Genomic DNA, 15,287 nt, shown 5'->3' on the forward strand with positions numbered 1-15,287 from the left:
TCAACAGTAGATGGCACCAAGCATATCTGACTACTTATACCATGAGCGTGAGATAATTGTTTAGGAACCTATAACTGCTTATTTAAAGGGTGGAGACTCTTGATATAATTACAGAGCCAAAAGGCACCTAGCTTTACTGGGGGAAATGCCATGCAATGCAAAGCTAGTCTTCAGATGGTTTCTTAGTCAAATTCTTCATTACTCTCCAGAATGCTCTGGAATTCTGTAGCTCCATTTATGACATAAATGTATCTGTTCTGGTGAAAATCAATCAACAATGTTATTCCTGAGCAAGGCTGAAAGAAGTGGAACATTTTAGCCAAAGTAACAACACTCAGTGTGTCTTTGTTATAAACATTTCAAGTTGAAATTCTTCTGTTAATATAGACCATTGGTCCCAGGAAGCCATATTTTTTTCTAAATGTGCATCATTAGAATATAGTGTGTAACTTATTAAGGAGGTGAAGAAGACAGTTGGACAGGGAAATATCCAAAGACAGGAATGCTCACTTTAGAGAACCTTGTATCTGACAATACTTTTGAGGTATAATGGGTGTTCTAGTTTCTTAATGTCTAGCTACTCATTATCTTTTGAGTTACTTCTGTTTTAGAGGATGACATTTTTAGCATTTTTAGTTATCACTTCAAGTCCGCTACCTGCCACGGAATTTTTGAAAATATTTGGTATAAATAATCACCCAGGTGACTTTCTTCTAAATTTATGATGAGAAACATTAACCTCATATTTTGAAAAACACAGAAAAAAATTGACCACCAAGAGCCAACTAGCCAATAGAAGCACTAAGAAGTATATCCAATCTCCCACCATGCCACCCGACAACCCATCTTCACATTTCCACACACCAGAGGGGAATTAACCTACAACCCATACTGTAAAACCATGATCAGACGGGAAAGTGGACAAGGGGAATAGAAGGAACTGCTTGCTGTCTCACTCCCTGAGTGGAAGAAGATCCCATTTCAAGCAGGAAGATGAGAGAAGAATGAACCTTTGCTAAACCACACAAACATTCCCTGAGAAGTCTCTTAGGCAATTTCCCTCTGGTGATAACACTGGATAGAGGCTGTATAGGATCTGTGTGTTGGGTATTGGTCATTGAGGAAGAAGTCCAGGGAGCAGACTCCCTGAATCCATGAAAGTCCCTCCAAACTTGTTATGGGAAACCTAAAATAAGCAAGATCCTTCAAGCTAAGAAAAAGCTACTTTTCATTTTATCCAATGTTCTTGGCCCATCCAAAGCATCTTTTAAAAATTCCTTTCCCCAGAGTTGAAAAAGGGAAAAAAGCAAGACCAAAAACAACAAACTAGGAACAAGATTAAACACCTGGTTTATTGGGAAAAATTCATAATGAAAACTGCAATTGCTTATCCTGCAACTTACAAAATAATAATTTGATATATAAAATGAATTGGTTTTCACTATGTAAATACAAATGGTAAAAAAAAAAAACCAAAACCAAAACATAGTCAATGTGATATATCCTCTATTTGCCATTCAGAGAAATCTCACATCCCTGAATTCTGTATGTCTTACATCAGGTATTTTGTATCTCTTTTTCCAAGGAAGACCAGGTTTGTCTACATTGAAGGTGGTGTTTACAACTGCAATCTACCAGAAGCTGTGTCTATATGATTAGAGCCCAGCCAAACCTGAGATGAACAATTCAAGCTACTTCCTCTCCTTCGGCTATTTTAATGACACTTTGTGAGAGGAATGGAGCTCTGAAAGCTTTACTAAACCACCGGTTCATGCCTATCAGTCATGATGAATTAGACCCAGCCCATCTTTGAATCCATCTACTGTGTTCCTGAACATATAGACACAAAAGAGTACAGATTTATTAATACAGCATTTTCCCACACCCCAACCCTATAAACCACTTTAAAAGAAAAAAATTCATCTTAACCTTTCACTACATAAGGAAGCCTTAATCATGCTGCAGGCTTTGGGTATGAAAGAATACTTTCCTAGTTGCCATATCATGGTAACAGAAAGCTTCACAAAAAAGATTAGGATATTCGTTAGAAATTCTCACAAACAATATGCATTGAGGAAGCTTTTCCACTTCTTTAAATAAGTGAAGGCTTGGAAAATATTTATTTTTTGCATTTCTTTTAGGATATTTGGTCACTGACAATTTTTACTAATCTCTCTCTCTTCTCGTTGGCTCTTAATGGACACAGTCCATTCCACCTGGGAAAAGCAGAAACTCGATCAGGTCAGTCCAATCTTTGAAGCCTTCTCATTTTTGCCTTATACAGTGGTTACATTTCATATTCATATTCTTTTACAAATGTCATATAAATGGTATTTATAGATATAAGAGGATATTGGCATATTATAGGTCATTAGTTTAAAGAAGTAAGCTTTGTTTACAAAACATATATAAAAGATGAATATGAAACTGTAACACCATTTAAGAAATATTTTCTCCCAAATTATTTTAGCATTGACTAGTTTAATGAGATGAACACTGCCCACAAAATGGGTTCAAAGGATGCTGGCGAAGGCAGTGTCTTGCTCTGGGATCCATCTTGGCAGCGGTGATCTTCTGCTCACTCCCCACCTTAGGCAGATGTGTAGAAGTACCTGGGCTTGGCATTACCCAAAAGGTCATCTTCGTAGTTGGGAAGGCAACAGAAGAAGAAGGCACAGCCGATCAGGATAATCGTGGCTGCCCACCCAAAACCATAGGCCCAGTTATAGATGTAAGTGACCCCAGGGTTGGCATGAAGGTTGAAGGTCTGGGTGTACTTCACAGGGTAAATTACCAGGGAGATGATCTGGAATACAGCTAAAGGGAAGAAAAACATCCCAAAGTGAATACAAATGCACAAATGAATGCATGGGAACAACAGGTCAACTCCCTCTTCCACAACTGGTTTTTGTCTTTAAATTAGTGTTAAATCCACTTCCTGTCAATGAAAGGGACTTGGGGTGGAGGGGATCTATTCAGCATGAGCCAAAACACGTTATTGATTCTTGTATGTCAGAGAGACCTGGCACTGAGCAGAATGCTGATTATATGAAACACAGACGAATGGCAATTAGAGAACCCCTCTTTAGTACCTGTGTAAGCATTGTGTTTACTAAAGTAAAAAGTGCAAAACTATGGTGTACCGTTGAAAGCAGGGTGGTAGGTTTTCATCTTGGTATTTCCTGTGCCAAACACAGTAAATATTTTCAGGGCTAGCAAAAATAATATATATACACCTACACACATGTGTGCACACACGCACATATATTTGACAATATTGATATTTAACAACACACGATTGGAATATTCATTTAATAAATGAGTAACTAAATGAATCTACAAGCCAATGATGTGAATGATCAACAGAGAAACACCAGGAAAGCCTGTGGAGGAGGCGAGAATCTGAGGAGTAAATAGAAAGCGAGAGATGGAAGTCAGAGGGAACAGCATTCCAGGCTGGGGGAAGAGAAACACAGGAGTGTTTCTCTTGGGGGAGTGTAAGGAGGATCTAAGAAAGAAAACACAGGTCAAGAAGACTTCTACCCTCTTTGGCATTAGAGTCACCCTATTACAGTTACTATTAATCATATTAACATTTTAAGCAACTTTAAAAATAAGAACTTGATTAAATTGACTTTTGTTTTCTTTTTTCATGAACATGCATAACTCCATGGAGCTATAATGAGCACACACATGCTATGTTGTGCTCTGTATTCTATTCACATCATATTTCCCATGTCTGTTGCCACGTCAGAGGGTAGGAACACATTTTCGCTCTGTAACATTAAGACACTAAGTCTACACCCAGCGGTGCCAACCGGCTGTGCTCCGAGAGCCCTAGTTCTGGTATTCCATTAATAAATGTTCACTCTGACCACACCCACCTGCATCACGAAGTCTCCCATGCTGCAGAATCAGCTCTATGATACAAGTTCCGGACCTGGCCCCTCCTAGGGTCTCCTGTCCCACTGCAGAAAAACTTCCTATGACCCGCCACATCATAAGATTGTAACATTCCTTCTATAAGCAAAATGGGCTCAGCATGGGGCTCACAGGAGGACAGCCCTGGGGCCACAGTGGAAAAAGTGCAGTGAGTCAGCCCTGTGTTGTCAGCTCTGGTCCCTCAAGGCAGGGGTGTCACTGGACATGGACGTGGGGTCACGTAGCATGGACTGGAAACATGGGGTACTGCCTGAGACACAGAAGGAAAGGGACCGAGACCTAAAAGCCCATGTCTCCATTACTTCTACACATGGTGACACATCTGACAACAGACCTGAAAGTGTAATTGTCAAGGATTGTGGGTTGGACAGTACTACAGTGATGCCTACTGAAGGTAAGAATGAAGAACCTGTCTTACCAGCCAGGGCCAGGAGGCCTCCAATCACTCTGAGAAAGACGAGCATCTGGGGTCCGCAGAGGGCAAAGAAGGACAGGATGAAACAGATCACCAGGATGATAAAGCCACAGAAGAGCATGGCGGCCGCTGCCCTTCCCCATGCTGTAAGAGAAAGGAAATGAATAAGACACACAGGCCACATTTAAAAATCACCTATCAAAGTATCAATAGAAGGTTTTTTTTTAATTTTCTACTACTTATATTTGGTAGAAAGTGTTTTTGACGGGAATTAAGCATCTCCATATCTCAAGGGAAGAACAGGCAATTCATACAGAAGGCACTAATATATTGCTTGTGGTAATACCTTCTCCCCTCAGACTTGGGGTAAATGTTTCTAGCTCTGAAATGAAAGTTAGAATTCATTCAACTCTTTCTCACGTAATAAAGAGGCCATATAAACAGGTATATTTAAAAGGCTCTCTCCTTCTTCCCCTCCCTACGCTCATGCGCTCTCTCACTCTCACTCTCTTGCACTCTCTCAAATAAATAAATAAAATATTTAAAAATAAATAAAATAAAATAAAATAAAAGGTTCATGCAAGTTCTAACATAACATATAATAAACAACACTTTTGGTATTGGAAAATTAAGTTATAATCTCTTTAGGAAATGGTTCAAATACCTTTAAAAAGATCTTTGTTTTGTGTTAACGTTTGGTCCTGTGCCAAAATAACCATTGAAAAGCGTACTTATGATTAGGCAGAGAGGTGCACTAAAGTGATTTAATTATAAAGAAGCTTCGATTTTTATAACAAGTTTAGGTATAAACATATCCCATTGTTTGTCTAAATTTTAACTTCTGAAGTATTCAGAATTTATAGCGCAAGAGTTCTTAATGATGGATAGGACTCTTAAAAACAATCAGGATGAAGTGAAAATTGAGTTCTGGTTTTGAAAATCTGCGTGGGCACCTCCAGTCCTGTATCGTTCTACCGTCAGCCCATGGAAATAGGAGAGCCATGATACCCAGCCTAACAATTCCAGTCAGTAATTCCCGTTGTGCAACCTGCACTGATTTCAAAAATCTCTTCCCACACAACCTGCTTTCTAGAGGGCTTAACTGACATTGATGATGTAATTGCCCTGGCCAGGCACTGTGCTAAGAACTGGACATGCATTAGTTCACTAAATCTTCACAATAACTTTTAATGTCTTTTTTTTTTCCTAAGAGAGGGAGGAGGAGGAGGCGCAGATGAAGGGGAAAGAAAATCTTAAGCAGGTTCCACGCTGACTGCAGAGCCTGATGTGGGGCTCTCTCTCACGACCCTGAGATCATGACCTGAGCCTAAATCAAGGGTCAGACACTTAACCAACTGAGTCACCCAGACACCCCCACAATACACTTTAAAAGTTCATACTACCATCATTTCTTTACTGGGGCACCTGGCTGGCTCAGTTGGTGGAACATGGGACTTTTGATCTCAGGGTTGTAAGTTCAAGCCCCACGTTGGGCGTAGAGATTACTTAAAAATTTTTTTTAAAAAGTTTATCATCATTTCTTTAGAAATGAGGATATACTAAGACTTTGAAAGTTCAAATGACCTGCCCATTGCCACATAGCAATTGCCACTGTGAGTGGTTCAGGCAGAGTTTGATTTCCAACCTGGATAAATCCAAAGCATGACTCTTCAGATATGTAATTTATATCCCATAAAATTCACTCTTTCAAAGTATACAATTCAGGGGTCTCTATTATATTCACAGGGTGGTGCAACCATCACTGCTTATAATTCCAAAATTTTCATCACCCCCAAAAGAAGCCCCATATCCATTAGAGGTCATTCACAATTCTCCCCTTACTCCAGCTTCCAGCAACAATTAATCTAGTTTCTGTCTCTATCAGTTTGCCTATTCTGGACATTTCCTATAAATGGGATCCATACTGCATGGCCTTTTGTGACTGTCTCCTTTCACCTAGCATAGTGGCCTCAAGGCTCATCCATATTTGCAGGTACCAGTACTCCATCCCTCTTTGTGGCCAAAAAATATTCTGTTGTACAGATCTCCCACATTTTATTTATCCAATCATTCATTCACTGATGGACAAACATGCGCTCTTGACCTACTCCTCTGTATTGTACTCGAGAAAGAGAGTCATGTGCACATCCACCCAGGTTTTACTCCTAACCCACTGAATCAGAACTCAAGAGGTAGTACCCAGGCATCTGCACCTTACTGACGTTTCTTACATCCATGCTAAAGTGTGAGAAGAACTGAGAGAGATGATTAATTTCCTTATAGGACCAGATGCAGCCCTGGAAAAACAAGAGCATATAATTTTCAGGATGTGACCCACGGTCAATTATAGCCACATTCTATAGATTTTTTTTTATGGCTACCACCAATCATTACATTCAATTAAATCCAACTATTAAATTCAAAGAAGTAGATACTGATTTTTCCTTTTGAGTTCACAGTTTACAAACCGTAACAAAAGGTGACATCTACGTAAGCATGCAGAGGAATGCAAACGTTGGGAAAAACTGCATAGCAGAATGTGAATTTTCAATAACAACAATAAAACTTCTTAACAAGGAGCATATTTTGATAACCAAAATTTGACAGTCACAGATTAAGGTTTTGTACGTATAGCTAAACAAGTCGTGCATGATGTAGCTTCGAAGAGCGACATCAATAATTAATCCTATTTATTTGGGGAAGATGAATACAGACTATTGCTATTACTATTACTCCCTCTAACATGATAGCTGAGGTGTAATTTACAGTAGTTTGAAGTACTTGAAAGAACTTAAGAAACCAGCAAGCCAGTTCACCTAACCTGAAGCCAACAGGTGAGCACAAACAGAAACACAGCCCATGTTAAGCACCCCGCCTATGCTGTGTGAAATAATTCCATCGTGGCTTGTTTACTTAACATGCTGAGTCTAAAGAAAATCAAAATGGCAAATTAAGTGCCTTCTTGTCTTAAGAAAGGCTTCTCTGGAAGTAGAAGGCATGTAACCTGCTCCTACAACATGGGAACACCCAGAATGAATCACTTAACTATCACTGAAGACCCAGATCTTGGCATGGTTTTGAAGATCTGGCTGATGAATACGGAGTAAGACAAACTGCCTTCTCATATCAATGACTATGTTGCTGTAAAATGATGAGATGGACCCTCCCGGGTCTGAGCAGGGTCAGCCCAGCCCAATATTCTGCCATGACATACAGCCATGTAGACATAGCAAATCTCCATGACATACATTTTGAAAGGCTGAGATGAGTCTGTACCCCCAAGTACCTTTGGTCTCACCTAATTACCCAGAATGAGCTTACTACCTGCAAATTTACCCAACCCTTTGGGGAACTATTTATATTTTTATATTATACCATGATCTAAATTATACTGTTATCTACCAACCCCAATAGAAAAACATCGATTTTTTTAAAAACCTGTCCATGACTGAACAGACAGATGGTCTTTGGCTCTTCAAAGGCAGAATGTGCTTTTTCATTGTGAAGACAAGTCTGTCCACCATTATTATTTTATATGCAAATTGTATTGCCTTTCCTAATTGTGGTTTGTGATAGAGGGCGGGGAAGATTCTTGTTCTCAATTAGCACTCTCTGAACAGAAACCACAAATCAGGTAGGACTCGAGGTAACCAGATTCTGTGTTTCTGTGCAGGAACAGTTTCTGTTTGTTCTGTCCCCTTAAGGGAAGATGAATTTGGTGTTAAATATGATCTGTTATATCCTAATATTTTTTTCTAAGTGCCATTTGGAGAAGTTCCTATTATCAAAGAAACCAGCGGCCTTATAAATCCACTTGTAAATAAGATTCTTTAAAGATCCATTTGGATGAAGAACAGCTTACCTAATTTTGCCATCACTTGCAAAGGTTAAACCTTAAATCAGTCACTGAAGAAATTCTGATTTTTTTCCTAGGAAATGCTTTTAAGATTTTTGTATGAGAAAAATGCTGTATCTTTTTTCCAGTGATGACATGTGAAAACACGATGTTACAAGTCAAATACAGCTAGGAAAAGACCAGTGAGGTCAATTGATAAGAAAGGAGCCAAGCTTTTTCCGCCATCTTGGGCCTTATCGAGGCCTGCTGGGAACAGGACTCCTCTAAAACGCCGAATAACGTCTGGAAGGCTGTGGTCCAAGGCCATTTTTGCTGGCTATAAGTGGGGTTTCCACAACCAGAGGGAGCACACAGCTCTTCTTAAAATCGAAGGTGTATATGCTCGAGATGAAATGGAATTCTATCTAGGCAAGAGATGTGCTTACGTGTACAAAGCAAAGAACAACACAGTGACTCCTGGTGGCAAACCAAACAAAACCAGAGTAACCTGGGGAAAAGTAACTCGTGCTCATGGAAACAGCGGCATGGTTCGTGCCAAATTCCGAAGCAACTTTCCTGCTAAAGCCATTGGCCACAGAATCTGTGTGATGCTGTACCCCTCAAGGATTTAAATTTAATGAAAAGTAAATAAAGGTGTAGATTTGTTCTCTTGTATAAAAAAAAAAAAAAGAAAGAAAGGAGCCAAATAAATAAATAGGTAGACAGTAGAAATAAATAAATACCTTGAATGCCAAGCTAGAAACCATTAACCAAACTGAATCTTGTGGCGGGGTGGGGGACCAACAACAACAACAACAAAAAAAAAAAACAACTGTAAAATGAGAGCACTATTAATATTTTTAGTATTGTGAGCAACATTTGGCAGACTGTCACTAACCGTTCCTCCAAAGTTAGTTTTTCTTATAATGGATTTGCTGCATTCTTTTTTTTTTTAGTTTTATACATGGCCACCATACCCTGACCAGAACAGTCTGGCCTAGCCCCTTACTCAGTGTCCTGCAGATACCAACCTGCCGCCCAATTTGAGTAGGGTTCCTTTCCAGAACAACAGATTCAGCTATTAATAGTACAAAGGCCCTACCTAGTAAATCTGAGAATGGGTCAGATCTCATACTGGTTGCATAGGGTTCTTTATGTCAGACTCTTTGGGTCACAGAACTGAAAACAGGATAAAATCATGGGTGAAAAAATTAAAATGTTAAAAGATAACCCATGGGTGGAGTATATATTCAAAAAGACTGGGGCGTGTCCAATGAGGAGGTAATGGGCAGGAACACAGGCCGGGGCCTCTGAAACTGGAAAGTGTTTACAAATCACGTGGCTATCTTGTGAAGTAACAACCTTCCAGGTGACGCTGATGCCCCTCATCTGGACATGTTGATTTGCAAAAATCAACAGAACAACTCGTCACAGGCCTCCAAAAAACTGTACATCGAAGAAGCGATTTTGCAGTGAAGCAAGGTCAAGGTCCCCTGGGATGGCATCCAGCTGGTGTGAGATTCTTTACATGCTCCACATTTTCTCCAGAAACTGAGCCTGATGATAACTACTTACCACTGGGTTTTTATAGATCCGTGATACGTTCTCTCTTTATGGTCTTCTTTTGACATCTCAGTGGGGAAACCATCCTACCCAGCAAGATGTGAACATGGGGATTTGTGTACCATGAACATAGACAAGATAACTAGCAGGGAATCGGGAAGCAATCCTCACAGACTTGAAAGTGGGTCAGATGAAAAAGGCTGGGAAGTAGCATTTACGTGGAAGCATACTTGAGCTCCATCAGTACAAGACAAGTACTTTTAGACAGAGAACAGCGTCCAGAGAACTGAATTAAGTTGTGGAACAAAGGGAAGAGGCTTAGCTTGTCGTGGGTGGTGTTGATGAGCACAGACTTTGGTGAAAGCTTGAACAGGTGTGCTCTTATGTCCTTCTATTACAGCCTGGGAGTCTGTGTCCGCTAGCAGGGAGAAAACAAGTTAGGCCACTTAAAAGGGAGTGAGGCTCCCGGGCAGTTCCTGCTAAATGCAGCCAGTGGGCCAGTCGTTGGTTCCCACACATCTGGATCTTATAAATCAATATAAATTTATATTTTTTTAATTATGAAAATCAATTGAGTGGCCAATTTTTTATTTTGCTGTGTAAAAACCATGAACATCCACTCACTGAATAATCTATCCCACGAATGCCTAATTTCATAAAACCATAACATTTCTATACCTTACCCTGCCTCCCCGTCAAAGGGTCTCACGAGCCTAATCTCAACATGAAGTCCTTTAAGTTGAATTTAGCGCGATATAAACCTATTCCCTTTGTGCTTATCTTTCTCATCTCCTATACATTTAAGAACCATAGGGCTAAATGATCTAAAAATAGGTCCTATAATACTCTGATTCCTGGACTTACCTAAGACTGATTTCATGTAAAAGCAAAACAAACCAAAAAACAAACAAGCTAACAAAAAGCAGAAAACAGCCCATTCAATGCACTGTGCGGTATTCAAAGGTGTCTGGTAAAAAGGAGGCTCTGTACGTGTGAGGTAGGCACTCTAACTGAGCTGCCCTGGGTCCTCACTGCCATTCCTGGCGCATAGACACATCACCCTTAGTCTCCACCCTGACAAGTAGGTGCCTGCTTGGGATTTGAAATCTGTATCACTGATATTTAAAATAACCTCCTGATGTATTTTTTTCTTAAAACTGGAGAAGAAAGGGTGCTAGCAGAACAAAAACAGGATGCATGAACATGCATGCAAATCCAAGTTTGCATTTTATGTATGGGTGAAATCAGACCAATCATTGCAATGTTCTCTTCCTGTTTGGACAAATATAAAAGTGAGATTCTCTCCATGCTCTACATGCTCATGATTTTGTTTAAAAATTAAATGGGTATTTGTGAAACTGGGTATTTCTGTAGTTGTTAATATCAGGTAAAAGCAAATATTCAGGGGATAATTTAGTTCATTTATGAGGGAAAATGAGGTGATGTAGCAACCTGAAATTCTTTTAAAAAACCATTGATAACTGTGGGGAATATAATATTCTGCATTTTACATAGTTCTAATGGGTAGTATCATGTTCTGCATTTTACATAGTTTTAAGAAACTATTTCCCTTTACAAAAACGTCTCTATTATTAGTGTTATTGCCAATACTTGCCAGGAATAATCTGTGCTTTTAATATCAAAATGAACATACTAATGTTATGAATATTAATTAATAGAAAGAGATGGTCAAGCACTTTGTAATAAAAAGATATACTTTCTTAATAGTATTTACTCCATGTAAATCACAACATTTACACTCTAGTACATATCAAGAAGTTTTTTAAGAGTCGATACACACATTCAATCATCTATATTAAGATATTTGATTTTATGTTTAAGATTTTATTTATTTATTTGATAGAGAGAGACACAGTGAGAGAGTGAACACAAGCAGGGGGACTGGGAGAGGGAGAAGCAGGCTCCCCGCTGAGCAGAGAGCCTGATGTAGGGCTCGATCCCAGGACCCTACGATCAGGACCTGAGCTGAAGGCAGATGCTTAACAACTGAGCCACCCAGGCACCCCTAAGATATCATTTTAATTAGAGCCATTCACCTTATTCCTTGTTGTGTTTATACATATGTGGGAGTGTGTATAAACTGCTTACTACGTTTTAGAGAAATCTCCTGTAAACATATTGTTTTCCAAAAAGCCTTACTGGTTATCTGAAAATCTCCAAAGTTAGAGATGCCTAGAAAATCGCCCTACAGTGTAGGAATCCACAATTTCGATTGTGAAGCAAAACTAGCCAATAGTCAATGGCAGAAAATGAAGTTTAAGTATAATAAACACTCAACTCATCTCTGACCACAGGAACTTGAGATGGACCTCTCTTTGGGGAGTTCACATCTATATCCTTCTTCCCACGAACAAATAATGACAGTGGATCCTGGATTCATGATTTGATTCTAGGTCCTGCACAAAAGCTTCATCTAACATGTTATTGACACATTCTTATCTTTGCAAAGGTCATAGGAGTAACTTAATTGGGATGTTAAAGCCACCACTCACTTAACGAGTATCAGTCTTGCTGCATCATAAAGGTAGCAATAGATTTTTTTAACTTGGAAAATTGAACTTTACCGAAGACCAATTTCTACATCAATTTGAAACGTATTTTATACACTGGATCAGTGTTGCCTTTACAATTAAAAGAGTTAATGCTTTAGATTTCTAATTAAAAAATTAAACCAACAAAACCTGTTTATTCCCTTCCATATACAAAGCACTATATCATTCTGAGGCTCAAGACACCACACCCTACGAAGGTGAGCTCATCTTGCAAGTCAAGAAAAATAAGAACTGCATTGTAGTGAGTTTCCCAAGAGGGCTGGAGTCACAGCCAGAGCCTTGCAGGCCAGATCATGTCCCAGCAATAGCGCTGCTGCTGGTGGTTCTACCAGCTCCTCTCTTCCTGTGGTGCACTAAGCTGACTTCACATGCTGGGGGGGATTGCAGAGTGCTCTTTGGGTCTATACTAGTCTTTGTTCTGAAGTATGATTATCAAGTCTGTTTAAAAACACACCTGTTTAAGCAGTCCTGTTAAGTTCCCCTACAAGAGACTGAGCTCCAATGCGTTTTAACTAAAAGATTAAACGATAAAACACATTACTTCAAAGATATTAATTCCCTTTTAAAACCTAAAAGATCTGAGATAATAGAAACACTGGCAGGCGCTCTATTTGTTTTAAGAGAGAAAAAACACAGACTTTAAGAAAAGGAGAAATTCCATGCAGTCTTTACATTTTATTAGCTGCTAATGAGGACCATGCCTCCCTTTGCGGGAAAGCTCATAGTGGGAATTTCCAAACAGTCCACAGTAGATAAGATACAGCACCAAGCTCTGGATAGGGGCCCCCAGAACCACAAATAAACACTGTGCTTGGAAGCCGTGGGCCACTTCAGAGTAAAGAATCAAATTAATGGTCCTAGGCAGGGAACGAGAAATGGCAGGGTAGCCTTCTTTCTGAGTTTAAAACTATTAAATTCAGTTGCTAAGGCCCCATTCAGTAGCATTTAGCTTTAAGTTTGGATTATGCTCATACTTAAACCCTTCTCGTCCGCACCCCAGGCAAACACTGCTAATCACAATAGATCCTGGCTGTTCTTCCCCACTATCCTAAGAAGGGAGTGGCAGCAGACAGGGCTGTGCTCCTCTCCAGTCCTGCCTATTACGAAGAACACCCAGGCTGCCCCCATGCTGGAAAAATAAAATACTCGATCTGCACTATATTAAATTTGTCAACTTCCTTTTGCTTCCTTTTGCTGGTGTAGAAGATGTGTTTGCTGCGTCGATTTCAAATCAGATTAAAATAAGTAAGTTTTTCTAAACAACAATGGCGGACTTAAGTCAAAAAGACACCCCCTAAAGCTAACAAGAACCAGCCTGCTGCTTAAAAATACTGCGGTCCCTCTTGAAATCATGACTGCTAACACTTGGACGGAAAGGGCCTTTTTGTTGCTTTCACTTAGTTCCGGTTAAACGATACACCGACCTTGGGGAAGGCACATATTTTAATATTTTATTTTAATCTTATGAGGAATCAGAGGAGGAGGTGTAATGGTAAGAGATTTCAGTAGGTCTTCAAGAAAATATAGTTTGTTCATTGTATTTCCTCACCTAAACCTTTTCGATGGCTGAAAATCTCCTCTTGCACATAACCGACAAAGCCTACACGAAACATAGTTTAAACTAGGGCCGTTTTCGCTTCAGTGTTGGGTCTGGTTTTGGCCACTCAAAGCTGCTACTGCTTTCTTCTGTTCAGGTCGGATGCCTGAACCTAAGCTCTAAACACACTCCTCCCCACCCCACTGCAATCACTCACTACCGCTGCCCCAGTTCAGTCCTTTAACTTGGGGCGGTTTCCGAAGGCGGCAAAGGCCCAGCCGCAGCCCGAAGGGCTTCCCGGAGGCGGCGGCACTCACCGTACTCCATGAGGCTCTGGCAGCCATCATCGTAGGACCCGCTACCGCCGCCCTCATGAAAGCATCGCCACCACAGCGAGGACGTCTGGACGTGGTCGCTCGACTGCAGCCAGCCGCGGCCGGCCAGCGCGATGATGTCGAAGGCGATGGCGCTGAGCAGCAGCAGGGGCAGGATCCACCTGCAGCGCTCGCAGGCCAGGCCGCAGCGCAGCATCTCGACGGTGGCGGCGCGGAGGAGAGGAGCGCGCGGGGCTCGGACGCCGCGGAGACTGGCCCGCAAGTGCGGGCAGCGCGACAAAAGGGAAGAGGCCGCAGGGAGGCGGCTCCCGGGAGGACGCGGCTCGGGGCGCCTGGGCCCCACCTAGATTCCGGTGACTCACGGCGCGCCGCCCCGACCTGCCCGGCCAGCTGGGGTGTGCGCGGGGAGAGGCGGGGCCGGGCTCGGGTTACACGGGACGTGGGGGAGCCTAACCCGCCCGCGCCCGGCCAGGAGCCGCGGGGCGCCCCGCCCGGCCAGGGATGGGGGCCGGGGGACCGGGCTGCTGCCACGCGCGCCTCCTCACCTCCCCACTGCCTCATTTCCCGCTTCCTGGAGCCTCTCACGCCAAATGTGGTTTTCACAGTGCCTCACCGGCTGCCCGTTTTAATCCGTGCAAACCAGCTAAATATTTAATCTCTGCTGTCGGATAATGGTCTGACTTTAAACAATCCCATATTTAAGTTTCAAGCAGCTTGAGATGGGTATTCACGTTGTACCTGTGTGTCAATGCTGCACTGCGTTTGAACGTTTGTGCACAACCCAGGAGCCCGTCCCTGACCTTCGTAGGCAGAGGTGGCCACTTCCTCCCGGGCTCCACCTTTGTACCTTGTACCGTAGCTCACTTCGTACTCTTATCTGCCTATGTACCCGCCTAACCTGCTGGGTCTGGAGCTCTTTGCCAGCAGAGGCCATGTTTTATTTATCTGTGTATCGCTGGTGTCTAGCACTGTGTCTGGATGTTGGCGGGGACGGGTGGGGGGCTCAATTAACATTTAATGCATGAATGTACTGAGTTTAACAGATGCTCACTTCGGTCTTGGCAGAGTTTCATCGGGCTTCCCAGAA

The 15,287-nt window shown here is 41.5% G+C and overlaps 1 protein-coding gene and 1 pseudogene across 1 annotated transcript; one reads left to right on the top strand and one right to left on the bottom strand.

Moving 5' to 3' along the window:
• Positions 1-1,327: 1,327 nt before the first annotated feature.
• Positions 1,328-14,560, bottom strand: LOC111147607 (PERP, TP53 apoptosis effector). The gene is made up of 3 exons (XM_022503762.1): positions 14,183-14,560; positions 4,361-4,501; positions 1,328-2,817 (listed from the first exon to the last, which is right to left on the bottom strand). The coding sequence occupies exons 1-3, from the start codon at positions 14,394-14,396 to the stop codon at positions 2,591-2,593; spliced, it is 582 nt and encodes a 193-aa protein (XP_022359470.1). The 5' UTR covers positions 14,397-14,560; the 3' UTR covers positions 1,328-2,590.
• Positions 7,375-8,864, top strand: LOC111147711 (annotated as a pseudogene).
• Positions 14,561-15,287: the final 727 nt, after the last annotated feature.

The sequence above is a fragment of the Enhydra lutris genome, unplaced genomic scaffold (assembly GCF_002288905.1).
Source record: "Enhydra lutris kenyoni isolate GAN:26980312 unplaced genomic scaffold, ASM228890v2 scaffoldscaffold17, whole genome shotgun sequence".
NCBI lineage: Eukaryota > Metazoa > Chordata > Mammalia > Carnivora > Mustelidae > Enhydra > Enhydra lutris.